The sequence below is a fragment of the Lithobates pipiens genome, unplaced genomic scaffold (assembly GCF_037356315.1).
Source record: "Lithobates pipiens isolate NorthernLeopardFrog02 unplaced genomic scaffold, aLitPip1_a1.2 Scaffold_28, whole genome shotgun sequence".
NCBI lineage: Eukaryota > Metazoa > Chordata > Amphibia > Anura > Ranidae > Lithobates > Lithobates pipiens.
The window spans coordinates 78,231,695-78,250,839 of record NW_027507789.1 but is presented as its reverse complement, the minus strand read 5'-3'; the positions used below and the strand labels follow the sequence as shown (position 1 = coordinate 78,250,839).

Here is a 19,145-nt window from a genome sequence, read left to right as displayed (position 1 = left end):
TTGCCCTTCTTTGGACCCTGTCCAAAGGCACATCCCTTCTGAGGACTGGTGACAAGAACTGGACAGAATCCTTCACCTGAGGCCTAACCAGAGTTTTATAAAGTGGCAGGATTGTTTTATGCCTGCAGTGTTTTTTTATTTTATTTTTTTTTTTTTCATGCTTATCTGCCGGGTTTGGTAGCTGCAGCTTGACATGGCATGGTATTGCTCAATCTGTCATCTACTAGGACCCCCGGATCTCTCTAAATCCTTGATCCTCCAACAGTTCTCCCCCTAGCGAGTAGTTTGCCTTTGTTTGTTTTGTTTTTTTGTCCCCCCCCCCCGTGCATTAATTTACATTTCTCCCAAGTTAAACCTCATTTGCCATGTGGTTGCCCACTCCATTATTTTGTTCAGGTCATTCTGTAAAATTTCCATTTGTGACGTTATTGCCCTGCTTATCTTTGTTTTAGCAAAAACTGAGATTAAGATATTTATCCTATCTATCATTTATGAATATAATTGGTCCCAAGGCAGAACCTTGTTGTTTATCACCACCCTTTGGACACGTCCCTGTAATAGTTTTTTACCTAAGCACAATTCTCATGGTCCATGCTTGTAAATTAAGTTTTTATGGGGGACTGTATCATATGCCTTTGCAAAAACCAGATACCCTAAATCCACATACCTTTCCACTGTCTAGATGGCAGCTCACTTCCTCATAGAATGTTGGCAGATTGGTCTGGCAGGAACAACCTTTCGTAAACCCATGCTGATTGCTACTGAGATTTTTTTTCCTCTGTACATTTTTGGATATAGTCCTTTGTCATCCCCTCAAATTTACCCACTATTGATGTTTTAGGCTTGCGGGCCTGTAGTTTCCGGGAATATTTCTCTGGCCTTTTTTTGAATATTGGTACCACATTGGCTTTTCTCCAATCATCTGGTACCATTCCTGCCAGTATGCTGTCCACAAAGATTAGAAACGGTGGTCTGGCTATAACCTGACTGAGGACTCTAGGTTAGAGGTCGACCGATATATCGGCCGATATTTGACATTTTTTAATTCATCGGCCGATTGTGCTAATAAAAAAGCCGATTGCGTTTTCAGCGACTTGCAGGAGACTTCTGTAATAGAAGTCAATGTAAGATGCCTGAAGACATCAGTGAAGGACTTTCCTCCTCTCTGGGCAGGCTGCCAAGAAAAGATCAAAGTGATACAATGTTTCTTCTTCAATGGGCTGAACTCCCTGTGTAGAAGTTCTCAGTTTAACCATTTAAAGACTAAATCTTTTCTGACACTTGTTGCTTACTAGTAAAAATCCAGTATTTTCTGCTAGAAAATCACTCAGAAGCCCCAAAAATTATATATATTTTTTTAGCAGACCCCCTAGGGAATAAAATGGCGGTTGTTGCAATATGTTATGTGATGCGGTATTTGTGCAGAGGTCTTTCAAACGCAAGTTAGCCCTTTTTTTTTTTCTTCCAAAAGTTTTGAGTACCTGTTTTTGTGTATTTAATAGTTTTTTTTTATCTAAATTATACATACAAGTGAACTGATTGGAGGTTTGTTTAATAAATGTGTAAGAAATTTTCTCCATCACTTATTAAGGCTGCTTTCACACTGGATCGGGCAGGCGTTGACGGTAAAACGCTGCAAGTTTTAGCAGCGATTTACCGTCATTTTAGCCCCGCTATTCGGCTGCTAGCGGGGCAGTGAAGCACTGCTGCAAAATTGCATTGCATGTGCTTCAGCAGTGGTGACCATTCATTTCAATGGGCAGGAGTGGTGGAGGAGCGCTTTACACCGCTCCAAAGATTATTATTATTATTATTTTTTTTTTTTACTTCCTGCCAGCGCATCTCCTCATTGTGAAAGCACTCGGGCTTTCACACAAACTGCAGGGGAGCCGTTTTGAAGGCAATTTACAGGTGCTATTTTTAGCCCAAAATCGCCTGAAAAACACCCCAGTGTGAAAGGTGTCCAACTTAGATTTTATGAGATGAAGAGGGGGGGAAACAAAAAGGAAAAAAAAATCGGCCTAACATATCGGCCCAAAAAAATCGGCATCATATATCGGCCATTGGCCGCCACGATTTCTAAATATCGGCATCGGCCAGAGAAAAACCCATATTGGTCGACCTCTACTCTAGGTTGTGTAAGCCATTTGGGCCTGGTGAATTATTTGTATTAAGTTTAGTCTTTCCTCGACTTAGGCCCTTCGCTACAAGGGTATGTCCTGTGTTGTCATTAACCGTACTGTCGTTATACCCCTCCTTTTCCTGCATAAAAACTGAGAAGGCATTTTTGTACAGTTGCCTTCTGTGTCAACTGTAACCATCCTCGTCTTGTGTAGGCAATGTGCTCTGGTTTTGCCTTTTCACTGTTAATATATGTAAAAAAAAAAAATTAGGATTTTTTTTCTCCATATTTTTTTTGACATATGGACCTCCTTCTTCTACCTTCCCTGGCCTTCTGATACAAGGAATAACCCTGGGTATTTACCAGCCAATCGTGTGAGCTGTCAAACCAAGCTTGTTGTTCACAAAGTCTAAGGCAGGCCATACATGGTGTGACATTCTGAACAAAATTTATTTCGACCTTTTTTTTATTTTTTAAGAATTTTCGTTCGACTTCCACACCATTAGTGGGACACAGCAATTGACGATTTTTGGCACAGCTATTGAATTTTAGCAATCGGACATGTTGGAAATTTTTTACAAAACAAACTATTTTCTAATCAATGATGGGAGAATTGTGTGAGAAATAGAACTGAAAAAGGAATGCACGTGAGTGCAAGAAAATTCAGAGTCCCAGACACATTTTCTGTAGCAACATGAGGTGAAAATGAAGGGTTGATTGAATTTTGAAAATGGTCTATAGCTGCTGAATGTATGACTCGGCCCTGGCACCCGTGTCATTGGATTTGATTGACAGCAGCGAGAGCCAATGACTGCGCTGCTATCAATCTTTTCAATCAGGACATGTGACATGGGTCAGAGTTAGTGTGATCATTCCCGTTGTGCAAATTTCGGGGCTCAGGTAAGTATAAGGGGGCCTTGGGGGCACTGCCGCATCAAAATATTTTTCACCGTAATGCATTAAGGTGAAAAACGGTGAGGGTTTACAACCCCTTTAACAAATGGGTGGCTAGTTTTCTTTTGCTACATTTTGCATGGTAATAGGTTTAGTAGCATGCCCTCGATTTCAGTTTACCTCTCTAGCTTTAAATGTTCAGACGCTTTTTTTTAATTTATTTTTTATTTTTTCCGGTCTGTATCCTTGCAACTGATTTCAACTTGTAGGTCTTTGCACCACTCACTACAAGACAGTTTCAGGTACATTCAGTCAGTTTTCTGCTAGTATCAACCTTTCCCGTAAGTAATGTAAATGCAACACAAAGCACCTATTTGCTTTGGGAAACATATACCGCATTTATCGGCGTATAACACGAGCCCCAAGTTTAGGAGGGAAGTTTAAGGAAAAAAACATACATTTAAAGTCCCATATTTGGCGCCCTGTCAGTCATTTGGCGCCCTATCAGTGTCTTTGGCGTTTAAAAATGGCGCCACCGAGAGAGCGGATGTCCTGTGTACCTCGGCGACGCTCGGTAGCTCTCGACTATTTTCAGCGACTTTCGGAAACCAGAGTGCGGCCGAGAAGGTTAGAAACGGCGGGGGATCGGTGTATAATGCGCACCCACGATTTTCCCACGATTTTTAAGGGTGAAAAAAGTGCGTGTTATACGCTGATAAATACGCCAGGTTTATTAGAAGAGAAAATTATTTCCTGTCAAGATTGTTTTAAAAAGAGAATCAATTTCATTGGAATGCCTTGTATAACATTTTAAATCTTTCCACAGAGATGGGCAAGTTCATGAAACCAGGGAAAGTTGTCCTTGTTTTAGCAGGACGCTATGCAGGCCGCAAAGCTGTCATTGTAAAGGTATAATTTTTTTTTTATTTCAGGTTTTACTTGTGTAATATGTAATTATTTTTATTTTTTTGCTACTAATTTGTGACAGTTATCCAGTACCCTTTTTATTCTGATGCTTTATACCATATTTCCTGACTTGTGGCTTGGCTTCCTTTACCAGTGTGTCTTCACATCCCTGTGACAGGCACATGTATATTCCTCATTTAGTGGGAGACTACTCTGCTTGCCTCAAAAGGGTTTGACAGTCGCTCCTTGTAAACAAAATCTTTTTTTTATTTTTTATAAACCAATTTTGAGTAGATGGCGCTATCCATCCCATCAGTACACCATCCGTCTGGCTGATTTGTGGATGCCGTTTACGCTGCTTACCTGACACATACCACCTGTTATTGAGATGGAGGCATGCAGGTGATGGATGCAGGGCTTTTGTTTTTGATGCTCATTCTTGGCAGATGTAACTTGATCAGTGGGATCATGAAAAAAACCTATAACAGTTAAAGCAGTAACTGTTTTACATCAAGTGCTTAGCCTTCACTTACTAATCCACTCACTGTATAGAGATTTGTAATGTTTAATACAAGAAGCTTGTGAGGCACCATTTTGAACAAATGTTATGTTCTCTTAAACAGAACATTGATGATGGCACCTCTGACCGTCAGTACAGCCACGCCCTGGTTGCTGGCATTGATCGCTATCCTCGTAAGGTGACAGCCACTATGGGCAAGAAGAGAATTGCCAAGCGTTCGAAGATCAAGTCATTTGTGAAGGTGTACAACTACAACCACCTCATGCCAACCAGGTACATAGTGATGTGATGCTACAAGCTTTCGAAATTGCAATGCACGTTAAAAAGCCAAACCTGTCCTCGATCTGCTGCCACGCATACTATAGACAAATGCCAGGATGAGAAGGCCAGCACATTTCAGTCCAGATGCGCTTTAGTTTTGATAAATCACTTAAAAAGGCAGTAACCCTGGTGGGTTTTATTTATTTTTCCTGCAAAGTAATAGCATACTAGCACATTATGGGACACTTCCCTGTGCCATCCCCACTGCAGGCCGCATCCATCTTCACTCCTCTTCCTTCTGGGGCTGCAGACTCCGGCTCTGTGACTGGCCAGAGTTGCGTGACGTCATTCCTGCGCAAAAGCAGCCAGTCATAGCACTCGCTACTGAAGAAATGGCACGGGGGGCGGGGCATTTCTTCACTGCATGCAGCAATGACGTTGGCACAGTACAATGTAAATATCTCACATGTAGGAGATGGTTACAGTACCTATAGGTCAGCCTATAATAAGGCTTGCCTATAGGTACAACATTCAAATGGAGGTTTACAACCCCCTTTAAGAGCACAATATATAATCGCCACCTGGTTCTGAAGAGGGGCGGAGGTAGAATATTTATTTGACCCTTTCTGCAGGATAAACTGGCTACAAACCAGAAGGTGAAGACGGCAAAAAAATGTATACATGTTAACGTTTTCCCTCCTGACCTATTGTACAAATACAGGTGGGCAGGTGAGCTATTCTGAGTGGACGTCATAAGGCCACTTCCCTGTTGCTCACCGCTTATGGCATGGAGTGGCGCATCTCAATTTGCAACTGCTGTGTCCAGCAGAACTGGGCAATTAATACAGGGCCACTGCGTTCGACCCAGGTACAATGTGATTGCTGAGGCAAATCACCTGCTCACCAAGTAAAACATTCATTATTTACTATTGTGATGCTGTGATTGGTCACAGTAATCCAAGGGCCCTGTACCATGTGATAGCTGTGGACACTCACCATATAGTAAACAAGTCATGAATGAAAACCATTTGCAGTTAAAATTATTGCAATTACAGTGATGACTGTAACAAGTAATCAGTGTAAAAAAGGAAAACACAATCTCCTAGAGTACAGTGCCACTAGGGTGACACTGCACTGGTGACAGTATGTAAAAAGTGTTGCCACATGCTTTAGTCTGGTTGAAAGACACAAGTCCATCCTGTTGAACCAATATGGGGGGGAAGGATCCTCTACCCACAGCTGATCCAGAGGAAGGCAAAGAACCCCATAAAGCATAATCTAGTTTGTTCCAGCAAGGAGGAAAAAAAAATCCTTCCTGACCCCCAAAAGGCAATCAGATGTTCCCTTGATAGACTTTACCTATAAATATTAGTATCCAGTTATACTATGTGTATCTAGAAAATAATCCAGGCCTTTCTTAAAACAATCTACTGATCTGGGCAGAATCGCATCTTGATTCTATTCCACAATTTCATAGCTCTTGCGGTGAACAGCCTTTCTGTATTTGGAGATGAAATGTTTTCTTTCAAACATAGTGCCCTCTTGGTCTCTGTGATGACCTTAAAGTAAATAACTCAATACCAGGTTCACTATATGGACCACTGATGTATTTATACATGTTGGGCATATCACCCCCCTAATTCAGTTCAGCTAATCATTCCTCATAGCTGAGCTCCTCCATACCTCTGATCAGTTTAGTTGCTGAACTGCTGCCCAAAATTGAACTGCATATTCCAAATGAGGCCTTACTAATTTTGTACAGGGGCAAAATTATGCATCTCTAAATACAAGAGGATTTTGCTTGCTTTGGAAACTGCAGTTTGGCATTGCCCCCCCCCCCCCCCCTTCCCAGTATATAGTATGTTTTTTAGCCCCTAAGAGCTCATTACATTTATCAACATTAGACCTCATTGTCCATATAGTTGCCCAATTAAACAGTGCATTGAGGTCAGTTTGTAAACTGGAGACATGCTGTAAGGATGGGATTCCACTGCATGTTTTGGTGTCATACACAAATACTAAAATGGTACTTTTAGGTTCCATGTACACTGGAGCTCATAAACTGCAGTTTATTGGCGTTTGGGCATTTTTTTTAAAAGCCCATAAACTCCACTCTGTTAGCCTATGTGTCCATGCACGCTTTAGCTTTAGACGTTTTTTAGCTTTAATGAGCAGTGGAGTTTATGGGCTTTTCTCTTAACGCCAGAAATTTGTGTTCAAAGTGCCGTTTTTCACCGCCAAAAAACGACAAACGCCGATAAACGTGCATAAACACGCGTTTAGTTCAGTTCGACGTTCTATTTTTTCAATGCATTGTGGGAGTTTGGAATGCAGTGTGGGATTTTTGGAGTGTCCTCTGTGTATTTTTATTAAAAACGCTCATAAACGCTAGTACAAAACACTGTTAAAAGCAGGTTTTTCAACCAGCGTTTTCTGCCAGCAATCTGGCGTCCAGAAAAAGCTTTTTTGAGCTTCAGTGTGCATGGAGCCTTAATCCCAAACCCTATATCATTTCTAAATTATATTAAAAAGTAAGGGTTACAACATTAAACCTTGCGTTATACCATTGATAGCCTTGGACCATTCTGCGTAAGAATCATTAACCACTACTCGCTGAGTTTGGTCTTTTAGCCAGTTTTCTATCCATTTACAAACAGATTTTCTTATACATCATGGGACACGTAGTTACTATGTGGGTTATAAGCCACCTTCAGGTGTTGGACGCTGGCATACCCTAAGACAAAGTACCCTCCCTATATAACCCCTCCCACTACTGGGAGTACCTCAGTTTATTTTCGCCAGTGTCTAAGGTGTTGGTCATGAGTAAAGCTGTGCTGAGCTCCACTGTAGCAATCTTTGCTGGGACTAGCCATGCTGACCAGATCCATTCAAAGTGTCTCTTCTGGCCAAATTGAATGGTACCTGGGCCTCGTATCCGAAGAAACAAGGTTTTTGCCTGTAAATGCTTCTCTTTTTAGAGAGCTGGACCCTGGTATCCAGTACTTTTTGGTAGTAAGGCCATAAAGTTTTGCAGGTGGGATTCCTGAGGATCCCCAGCTCCTGAAGGTTTAACAGAACCCACCCTGAAGATTGGGTCTTTTGGTTTACCACAAAAAACCCTGCAGCAGGAAAGATAAGTGGCGTTTTCTAAAACAAAAAATTAGAATATTCTTATGAATGTCTCCTTTAAAGCGGGATTCCACCCTAAAGTGGAACCTCTGCTGATCGGATCCCTCCCCCCCCTCCGGTGTCACAATTGACACCTTTCAGGGGGGAGGGGGGTGGAGATACCTGTCAAAGACAGGTATTTTCACCCACTTCCGGGCATAGACTCCCGTGGGAGTCTACGCCATTTCCTGCCCTGCTGCGCTGTCTGCTGGGACACACACGGGTCCCAGTGACAGCGCGGAGATTTCCTATTGCGCGGCTCGCGCATGCGCAGTAGGGAACCGGGAAGTGAAGCCGATTCGCTTCACTTCCTGATTCCCTCACCTAGAATGGTGGTGACAGCAGCAGAGAGCCGATCGATCGGCCTCGGCTGCCGGCATCGCTGGAACCCGGGACAGGTGAGTGTCCATTTATTAAGTCAGCAGCTGTAGTATTTATAGCTGCTGGCTTTTAATATTTTTTTTTTTTTTTTGGTGGAATCCCTCTTTAAGATCAGTAAAATGCTGTCATGCCTATGTGTCACCACTGGGGGCTGTATTGAGCACTCACTGCCTCACATGCTGTGTCAGGGAGCTGAGATGCTTCTTCCTCCAGCCAAGACAGCAGGACCTCCAGTAAGTTTGTGGGGGGGTTCTTTTCTGTGTCCCCCCCCCTCGTGCTGACAGTCTCCCTTTCTTGGGGGGGGGGGGGAGAAGCACTCTAAAATTTTCTTTAAAATACAAAAAGAGAAAACTGGTGTGATCAGCCCGCTGCTCAGCGGCTTGCAGTTTTCTATATTTTATCCTATGAAGGAAGAATTCTATAAGAAATGGGGATTCAGCCATTGATGCTGCTATATCCTCCAACGAGAACCTGACTTGTCCTGTAGACAATGCACAAATGTTGAAGGATCCAACAGATAAAGTTAAAATTTCTTTTCTTTTTTTTTTCTTTTTTTTTTTGTGAAAAGGAACGTTTGAGTATATAAAATGCATAGGATGACAGTAACACATGTGGGGTGCAACATGCACCAAATATATGGATAAAACAGCTGTTAACAATAGCATAGGCTGAGAAAACAGTTCTTTGCTTACAAGTTTAACAGTACATTAACAAAAGCAGTGCGGTGTGTTGAGAGAGGGGGAAGAGAGGACCTCAGAGATTGGGAGTCACAGGTAAATCCTCATCACAGCTTGAGCAAGGTTGTTCAGAGGGGGGGAACATGGAACCATCATCTTGGGGCGGGGGCCCCACTTTCAGCTACAGGGGCAACAGGGCTCGCCGGGCCGACCCTGAGTAGGTTTAGGAGGCATACCAGCTACAGGTTACACTAGGCGGTACATTTATCCGAATCCCCCACCCACTTATCCCATATCTTGGCAAACTTGCCCGGGCAGCCCCTATGCATATACAGCAATTTTTTTATAGGGGAGAGTGGCGTTGACAGGTGCCTTCCATTGCCAGGCAGTGGGGCGTGTTGAGCTCAACCAGGTGCGGGCTATCTGCAGTCTGGCAAGATATAGTCTCCTGCAGGAAGGTAGTCAGAATCCTTGTCTCCTCAGGTACGAGGAGAATCCCCAGCAAACACTGGCGGGGGCAGAGCATCAGTGGGGAGCCCATTTGGTCGTGGAGGAAGTCAACAACCTGTTTCCAGTAAGCCTGCAGCTCAGGACAGGACCAAAGGAGATGGTAGAACGTGGCCTGGGGATCACCACATTTAGGGCATGTCGGATCGTAGCCAGTTCTAAATTTGGACAGTCATCCAGGGGTTAGGTATGACCTGTGCAGCATGTAAAGGTGTGTAAGTCTGTCTGAGAGTTTAGGGGAAACCAACTTAGGGGTGTCTAGCGCATTTTCCCAGTTCGCGTCCTCGATAACCCCCACGTCAGCCTCCCATCTAGCCTTAAGTCGGTATGCACGGACGGTTGCCCCCGGCGTGAGTAGGTTGTTGTAGAAGAAAGAGATCATTTTCTTAGGGTCGTCTCCTAACACCGTTGTTGCTATCGGGAGTGTCTCAAGCCTGGGGATAGGGCAGCCAAATTGGGAGTTAAGGGCATGGCGGAGCTGAAGGTATCTAAAGAACATTCAATTAGGGAGGCTGAAGTTATCTTTGAGGGCTTGGAAGGGTCTGACATTTCCATTGGTAATGACCTGGGACAGAAAGATAATGCCCCCGGCCACGCATAATGAGACGGAGTGGGTGTATGACCGGAGCCGAGTGGGGGGAGCATACCAAGATGGCGTAGCGATCTGTCAATCTGATTGAAATAATGGAAGTAGGACAGTTGGGAGGCCAGGTAATAATAGTACAGGTCTGGTAGGGCAGTACCGCCCAGGTGGGAAGGACATTTCAGAGCACTCCATGAGAGCTTGTGCCGAGACGAGCCCCCATGTATTTAAGAGGGCCTCCAAGGATTTGAAGGTTCTGAGTGCGATTCGCAGGGGAGCATGCCAGAACGTATAGAGCAGCTTGGGGAGGAGGATCATTTTGACCAAATTTACACGGCTCATCACCCCAAGGGGGAGACGGGACCAAGTCTGGGTTTTTTGTTTAAGCAGGGCGAATAAGGGTTCTATGTTTAAGAGGGTGTAGTCAGTGATCGTGAACATTGCACTCCCAGATATTTTATCAGACTTGCCCTGACCAGGGGCAGTGCCGCCTGATCAGTGGACGGGGCTTCCAAATCTAGGGGAAGGATCTGGGACTTGGACCAATTAATCCGTAATCCAGAATATTCCCCGAACTGCTCTATCAGTCGTAGGGCCGCCTGCAAAGAGGAACCCGAGTCTTCAAGATATAACAACATATCGTCGGCGTATAAGCTGAGGGTTTCCGTCAGAGGGCCCGAGCGCAGGCCCTTAATGTGTGGGTGAGCACGAATGGCAATGGCCAACGGCTCAACCGCCAGTGCATACAAAAGGGGGGACAGTGGGCACCCCTGGCGAGTACTCCGAGACAGAGGGAAGGAATCCGAGATCCTGCCATTAACCTGGATCCGGGCAGTGGGAGCGCTATACAAAAGCTGAAGCCATTTGATGAAGTTAGGACCAAAGTTGGTCAGGCATTCCCATAAATGACTCCATTCAACGGAGTCAAACGCCTTCGCGGCGTCTAGACTCGCCACTACCCGGGAGCCAGTGTTATCATGGGTAGCCTGCAGATTCATAAAGAGCCTGCGGAGATTAAAGGCGGTGTTTTTGTTAGGCATGAACCCTGTTTGATCAGGGTGTATCAGGCTGAGGATAACTTTATTGAGTCGCAGGGCCAAAATTTTAGCCAGGATTTTTACGCCCAGTTGCAGGAGAGAAATTGGGCGGTATGACTCTGGGTAGCAGGGATCCTTACCAGGCTTGGGTAGAAGGACAATAAGGGCCTCACCCATGGAGGCAGGGAGGGTCATTGTGTCAAACATATGAGTGTATAATGTGTGCAGTTCTGGGACTAGCGTGTCTTGGAAATGAGTATAGAATTCCAGGGGCAGCCCGTCCGAGCCAGGCGCTTTGGAGGATGGGAGGGAGGCAAGTGCCTCGGCAATGCAGTTAGGGGAGATGGGGGCCTCCAGGAGGGATCTCTGCTCTGGGCTAATAGAGGGGAACCTAATGGTGTGGAGAAATTGGGTGAGGTCAGTGCGCGAGTGTCTCGTTGTGGAGGTGTATAGGGTGGAGTAGAACATTCTAAACTCCTGTAAAATCAGGTCAGGGTCAGAGATCACGTCGCCGGTGTCGCTACGGAGCTGAACCACTACCGGGGGGCTGTGGTCCAGCCGGGCCATATAGGCTAACAGTTTGCCCGCTCGCCGTGTTCAAACACACGCTGTCTACTGAAAAAAAGTCCCTGCCTCGCTTTCTCATAGTGTCAATTGGGACTGGAGGCGAAGCTGGGTGGCGTGTTCCAGGGAAGGATCTGTCACAAATAATTGCTCAAGGGACTGCAGGCGCTCCTCCGCCTGTGTCAATGCCTGTCTAGAATTAGCCTTGTACCTGTTGATACGGGTGACCAGGAGCAGCCTAGCATGAAGCTTAAATGTCTCCCAGATTGACCCAGGGGACGCTGATCCCGAGTTTGAGCGGAGAAAGAAAGCCATTTCCCTCTGTAGTTCCTCTGATCCCGGGATAACCGTAGGCCAGAAAGGGTTCAGCCTCCATATACGGGGTGGTACAGTCACAGGCAGTCGCAATGTCAACTAGTATGGGGAGTGGTCCGACAGCACCCTGGCCTCAAAGCCAATCTCCAATATTTCGGGTAGCAGGGAGGGGGAGAGCAGGGCCATGTCTATACAGGACATGGCACGGCGAGAGGGGGGTGAAGCAAGAGAAGGCCTTTGTTGTTGGATACTTATGTCTCCAGGAGTCTGTCATGGCTAGTTCAGCTGCAAACCTAGTGGTATGAGGGGGGGGGGGGGACATACGATCAGGTGTGCCAAGTCTGTCAAGGCTGGGGTTGAGGGTCATGTTGCAGTCCCCTATCCAGATTACCGGTACTGTGGGGAATTTGGTCATAAAAGTGAGACCCTCTTGCAGGGCCTGAAACTGGAAGGGCGGTGGTATGTAAAATGCCATAAGCAGCGTCAGACCACTCAGTGGCATGTAAAAACAGAAATCTACCTTGTGGGTCTGAGCGCAGGTCATGTAGCTGGAACTACAGTTTTAGCAATTAAAATGGCTACTCCTCGGGTGTGGGATGTGTGAGGGGCGCTGTACATCCAGCCGACCCAGGGTTTTCTGAGCGCCCTTTGGGATTGTCCTGTGAGGTGAGTCTCGACGAGGATCGAGATGTCTACTCTCAGGCGTTTAAGGTGAGTAAGGACAGCCAATCTCTTGGGTTTGGTGCCAAGGCCCCTGACATTCCAGGTTGCAAACTTAAGCGCAGCCATTGAACATGCAGGTATGTGTTGAGCCATTGCTGGCCCCCAAAATGGAAAGTACGGGCAGGCAGGGTGTTTGGACAACCACTGGATCCTCCCGGGCTAGTATCCACATATACAAGAACACATCTTCAGTAAAGCTACAGCTGTAAATAACACAGTACAAAACGTAAATAACCATTAAAACAGTTGTAACAATGCCTACACTGGACCAGCGGGGCAGAACAAGTAAAACGGTCACTCGCCGCAGCTGCGGTAGTGACTGCTGGCCAGGGAAACAAAACATTTGTGGGCGCAATTATAACAAACTGCAGAGCAGACAGTGTAACGGGTTACAGGGGGTATATTTTTCAGAGCAAGAGTCAGCAGGTCGTCTGAGAGACCAAGTGGAAACATATCATTGGGGGCAGTCAGGGGGAAAAGGTGAGACCATGGTGTGCAAAAAAAGTAGACCAGAGGGGGTGGTGGGTGGGTACAAAAATAAAAATAAGGGGTCCAAGCAATACAGGGGTACCTCCGTATGCGCCAGCAGGAATGAAGAGGGAAGGGGGGGGTAAGAAAGCAAAAGTGGAGTGGAACAAGGGCAAAGGCATCGCGTCCCGATGCAAGTCCCCCCCGCATGATCCGCGCCATCATCATACAGGTGTTCGCCATAGATGGGGCGAAGGAGAGTGCGCCCACCGGCCACCACCCAATCAGCAATGCAGAGGAGACGGGCAGAGTAGGGGGTAGCAAGAGCTGTATGTTCGGGGCACAGAGGAAGTTCGGTGGTGGGCACCACATAGGTCAACAGCATAGCGTTCTCCCAGACGGGATGACGGCAGCAAAGGTGACGGCAGTTCATAGGATTCGTGGAAAAGGGGGGGGATACAACAGGTGAGAGCGGGGGTCACTCACGGTTGTTGAGGTGGATAGGTATGCACTCCTCAGGGGCTGCAGTGGTCATCTTTGATCAGGGCCCTGTGCCTCTCCCTGTTCCAGCCACGAAGAGGCCGCAGCAGGGTCTTCGAAAAAATGTCTTGCCCTCGCGGGTCACCCGGAGCCGAGCAGGAAACGGCATTGCATATGGCAGATGGCGAACTCGCAGCTGGCGCTTGACCTCGGTGAATTGCGCTCGTCTCCGCTGGACCTCCGCCGAGAAACCTGGGCACACCGCCACCGTAACATTGTCGACCGGTATATTTCCCCATTCGCGGGTTAGGCGAAGCACCGTATCTCGATCCCTGTAATTAAGCAGCTTGGCAATAAGTCCACGGGGGAGCGCCGGCTGGTGGCGGACGAGCCGCCAGGCGGTGCGCTCGCTCGATCACGAACGTAGAGGAGAAGGATTCCCTGCCGAAGGTTTTAACGAGATTTTCCAGGTATGTGGGAGGATCGGAGCCCTCCGAACGCTCCGGGAGACCCACAAAGCGAAGGTTGCACCTGCGAAGTCTATTTTCCATGTCGTCCTGCTTATGAAGGACGACACTGAGCTGGTGTTGTAGACGCTCCACCGAATGTTGTAAAGGAGGAATGTCCGCCTCCACGTGGTCCACTCTTCGTTCGGCCTCGGACACCCTGTCCCTCAGTTTCTGCAAGTCATGCCGAATATGGGAGATGTCCACCTTAACCTCCTCTATCTTGGTAGTGAGGGCGGTTTGGCAGGAGGAGACGGCCTCGAGGATCTTGGCGGTGTCGTTCGTGGGAGGCTCCTCCGCGGTACGAGCAGGGCCGGCGCCATCTTGCTCCGTCGCGTCCTGGCCCTCGTGGCGGAACTTAGCCAGCTTGGCGGCCGCCTTTGGAGGATCTTTTAGTCGGCGACATGAGGTGTAGATTGAGCACAAGGTCCCCGGGCTTCGTTGTAGTAATTAGCGAGGATAAATCCCCAAAGGATAAGGTAGAAGGATAAAGTCTCAGACGGAGCTCTCACTCAACACGTCCTACACCATGAAGATCCAGGCCACGCTCCCCCTGGAATTTCTTTTTAAAAACATTTCTCTTGCGGGTTGTTGTTCAGCTGGTATTGGCAGCGAATGGAGTATCTCAGTTCATAAAGGACCAGTTTGTAGAGGTACTCAAAATTATTGCTCATCAGCAGGCCCTGCAGTTGGCTGGTATATCAGCACTGTTTCACAGTAGATGCTATGATATATTCTATTCTCCAAGCCTCACGGCTTATGCTAGGGCATAATGTATGTACATACATGTGCGTAGAATCCTATGGTTGAAAAATTGGTCAGCCAAAGCGGCATGTAAAAAGCTCTTGTCCAGTTTCCCATTTCTTGGTGAATGGTTGTTTGGAGACTATCTTGATAAATATATCCAAAGAATTTCTAATGGGGAAACGTTCTTTTACCAGTGAAGAAGTTTAAACCTTTTTTCCTTTTTTAAACATGCATCTTCTCCAGTGCTAGGAGTATCTGCCTCCAGGCAGTCAGGACGGCCTCCATTATCAGGTTCAAGAGGAAGACCTCAAGGGCAGTCCCAGGGCCAAAAGAGGACCTGGGGCAGGAAACCCACAAAGCAAAATACTAAAGCATCCTTCTGAAGGGGCGCCCTTGCTCGAGTGCGGGGGAAGGCTTCTACACGTTTCAAACATCTGGCAGGAACATCGTCAGAACAGATAGCTGGCTTCCTTGATTTCTCTAGGTTACAAACTAGAATTCTCAATTTCCATCTCCTCGTTCTCTAAGATCAAACATTCCCAGAGACCCTGGGAAAAGGAAGGCTCTTTCTGACTCTGGATCAACTCTGGTCTCCAAAGTGATATCAGAGTTTCCCACAGAGGAACAGGGTTTTATTCAAACCGAAGAGAATGGTCCCTTCACCCTGACATTTTTCTGTCTATATATCAAAAATGGGGTGTTCCGGAAGTGGATCTGTTTGTGTCCAGTTTCGACAACAAAGTCGACAACTTTGCCTCAAGGGCGAGGGATCCACTAGCGTGTGGAACAGATGCCTTTGCCTTTCCACGGGATCAGTTCTCGCAGATCTATGCATTTACTCCAGTTCTGCTGCTTCGATGCCTTTTCCGCAGGGTCAAGCAACAATGGGAAGAGGGGATTCTGGTGGCCCAGAAGATCTTTGTTTGCCAAGATCATAAAGATGGCGGTAGGGGACCCTTGGACCCTGCTGCGGTGGCCAGACCTTCTCGCACAAGGTCCGGTATTCCATACTAACTTATAAACGCTAAATTTAACAGTTTGGCTGTTGAAACCCACATTCTAAAGAACCATAGGTTATCTTTCAGTAGTGTCTACTTTGGTTAATGCTAGGAAGCTGGCCTCCAGAGTTTACTATAGTCTGGAAGGCATATGTCTCCTGGTGTGGATCCAGTAGTTGGCACTCCCAGGAAGTATGTCATGGGTAGGATCCTTGAATTCCTGCAAATGGGATTGGAAATGAAGCTGGCCTTGCCTACTATCAAGGGCCGGGTCTTGGCCTTATCAGTATTCTTTATTCTCTCAACGGCCTCTTGCATCTCACTCTGGTACGTAGTTTTATTCAGGAGGTAATGCGGATTAACGCACCCCTGAATCCTTGATTTGAATTTAGTCTTGTCTGCTTTACAGAAACAGCCTTTTGAGCCTATACGGGAAATTCTCTTGGTTCTTTTGATGAGAAAAATCTTTTTGGTTGCCATATCTTCTGCTAGAAGGGTATCGGAACTGGCGACTGTCTTGTAAAGTCATATTTTATCACGCATAATGATAAGGTGGTATTGCAGCCTCAGCCTGAATTCCTACCGAAGGTAGTGGCAGGTTTTTCATTTGAACCAGGATATTGTTCTGCCTTCTCTTCCCTAGATCGAGGCTCTGGGAAAAGTCACTACATTCCCTTGATGTAGTGAGAGCGGTCAAGGTCTATTTAAAGTGGAAGTAAACCCTCCTATTTTCAGTCAAGGAAGCTGCCATCTTGGCCTCTAATAATTCAACTGCCATAATGCTGCACATGTGATCAGTTATGACACCAGCCATTGGTTGTGCTCTCAACCAAACTTTCAAACCATCCAATGTGAAAGTAAGCATTTCAGGCATGCCGGGAATGTGTTTTTTGAAACTGGGTTTACTCCCGCTTTAAAGGAGACTGCTCAGATTCGCAAAACAGATGTTTTGTTTGTACATCCAGAAGGTCCTAAAAACAGGCAGCATCAAAATGTATTTTTTTTCAAATGGATTTGTCAAGTGATTGTTCAAGCTTATGGTCTAAAGAAGTAAATTCCTCCTTTTCATGTTAAAGCGCACTCCACCAGGGCTGTTGGTGCCTCTTGGGCCGTGCATCACCAGGCCTCTATGGCTCAGATCTGCAAGGCTGCAACTTGGTCTTCATTCCATACATTTACCAGATTCTATAAAATCTATGTAAAAGGTCATGAGGGTATTGCCTTTGGGTGTAGTGTGCTGCAGTAGAAGTCCTCTAGCCTTTTAATGCCCTACCTTTATTGTCTCCCTCCCTTCATTTGCCATTGCTATGGGACATCCCACATAGTAACGACTATGGCTCTGTCCCATGATGTACGATAAGAAAATAGGATTTCTTATATTCACCGACCGACACAGCCCTCCTTGTAACAATTGGGTTATGCCCTATTACTAGAAGATACTAGGCATTGGTTGTAACGCAACACTCAGAACTTGGTTCCGCCCAGGGGTCGGTCCCTTGGGCAACAACCCTCCACCCTGCCATGCAGTCATCGGTTTTATTTTGCCTAGTGAAGGACCTAGGAACCCTGTGGACCCATTGGTCCGTGCTTGGGTTTTTTTTTTTTTTTTTTATGCAGAAGCGTGACTTTTTGCGCAAGATTGATCCTGTGATCTACTAGCAACAACCGGCTGGGTGACAGGCTGGATACCCTTATCCTTGTAATCTCCCCAGTCCGGCTATCGAGCATGTGCAGGCCACGACAAAACCTGAGCTCCAGAGGTGGTCATGAGCTTTTGTGCTCCGGGGCATACATATGACCGGGCTACTGATGTCTGCCTTACAGTATGCCGGGCCAGCAGCCACCCTGTACTGATCAGTGAGTGGGTCTGTGATGGAATGTCTCCCAGCTCTTCAGAACTGTTAAGTACCGCTCTCCCTGCCTCGACGGGGCTGAGCAGCTAGGCATTCCCTGGGAGGTTGATTTTGGGGGTCCCTCATCTCCCTCTCCTCTCCCCTGTCTGCTGCATGTGGCTGCTGAGTGATGTGTGTCTATGCAGGGGCTCTCATCGGGGGGGGGGGGGGGGGGGCCTGCACTGGCTAGCAGTGTCCTGGGTCCTGTTCTTCATGCCCCTGGAAGGTGTCTGAGGTTTTGCTGATGTCCTGTACAGCGATGTGTTCGTTTTCTCCCTGTACCTCATGGAGCTGCTTCAGTGGCCATTTTAAATGTGGGCAGGGGCAGCACGCTCACCTGGGCTTCAGTGTTCATTTTCCTGGTGATCTCCTATACAGGACACGGGCGGCCATTTTCTTGAAGCCTGAACACTTTTTTTTTTTTTTTTTTTTTTCCCTGGTCAAGATTTGCTCCTGTTCTCTCACAGCCACTTTCCCTGTGTTTTATGTCTTTGTGCTGGACAGCCATTTTATTGAAGCCTGGGCACATTTCAGAGCGGTTTTGGCACTATTTGCAGCTGCTGCCACCAACACACCTTTGTTTCCTCTGCACCTGGAAGCCCACAGGGACTACAGGCACTACTTGCTGGGGTGGTGAGTCCGGCAGGAAAGAGCCGCTCAGCTAGTGGCAGTGAGGGTGGGACTGTCACTGTCCTAAGTCCCCTTAGGGTGGCAGACAGGGTAGGGTCAGCATGGCTTCAGAAACTGGTGTTTCTTCCCCCAAATTCCAGGCAATTGCAGCCGGTTCACTAGACAGCAGTCCTCAATTAGTTTGTTGCCAAGATGGAGTTGGTGCGTGAGAAGGGTGCAATAAAGCGGCCCTTGACCCTCCCCTCTGGGGAGAGCTCTGATGCAGACTTGGGTCCTGCTGAAGCTGGTGACCCCTGCTCTGTCTTGTCAGATGATGCTGACCAGGACAGTGAAGACGAGTCCCCGTCCGGGTGCGACAAAGTGCTTGTTGGAGCACTTATCACAGCTGTGCGATACCCTGAAGATTCAGGAGCCAGCAGATCCCTCTTGGGTCCTTTTGGGTCCCGCAAGCCAGCATGTTCACCTAAGGTGTTCCCGTATCTGACTTATTTTGACAAGTTCATTTACAAGGAATGGGGTCGCCCGCAACTGACCTTTTCGGTCCCCAAATATATGGCAGTACGTTACCTTTTTGAGGAGAGCCATCTCAAAAAATGGTCGGCTCCTCTGGTTGTGGACCCCCCCTCCCCCCCCCCCCCGTATCCAGGTTAAATAAAGTAACCACGATCCCGGTAGAGGGGACTCCTGCATGCAAGGATCCCATGGACAGGGAGGCCGAGGCGATGGCTCATTCCTTGTTTACGGGTGTGGGGTCAGCCGTGCGACA

At 47.0% G+C, this 19,145-nt stretch overlaps 1 protein-coding gene across 1 annotated transcript in view; it reads left to right on the top strand.

The window, feature by feature from the left end:
• Nucleotides 1–3,772: 3,772 nt before the first annotated feature.
• The window catches only part of RPL27 (ribosomal protein L27), a 39,967-nt gene continuing 24,594 nt past the window's right edge, over nucleotides 3,773–19,145 (top strand). Inside the window, exons 1-2 of the mRNA XM_077459425.1 lie at nucleotides 3,773–3,925; nucleotides 4,546–4,715. Coding sequence (XP_077315551.1) covers nucleotides 3,845–3,925; nucleotides 4,546–4,715 — 251 coding nt within the window. The 5' untranslated portion in view covers nucleotides 3,773–3,844. The remainder of the gene's footprint in view (nucleotides 3,926–4,545; nucleotides 4,716–19,145) is intronic.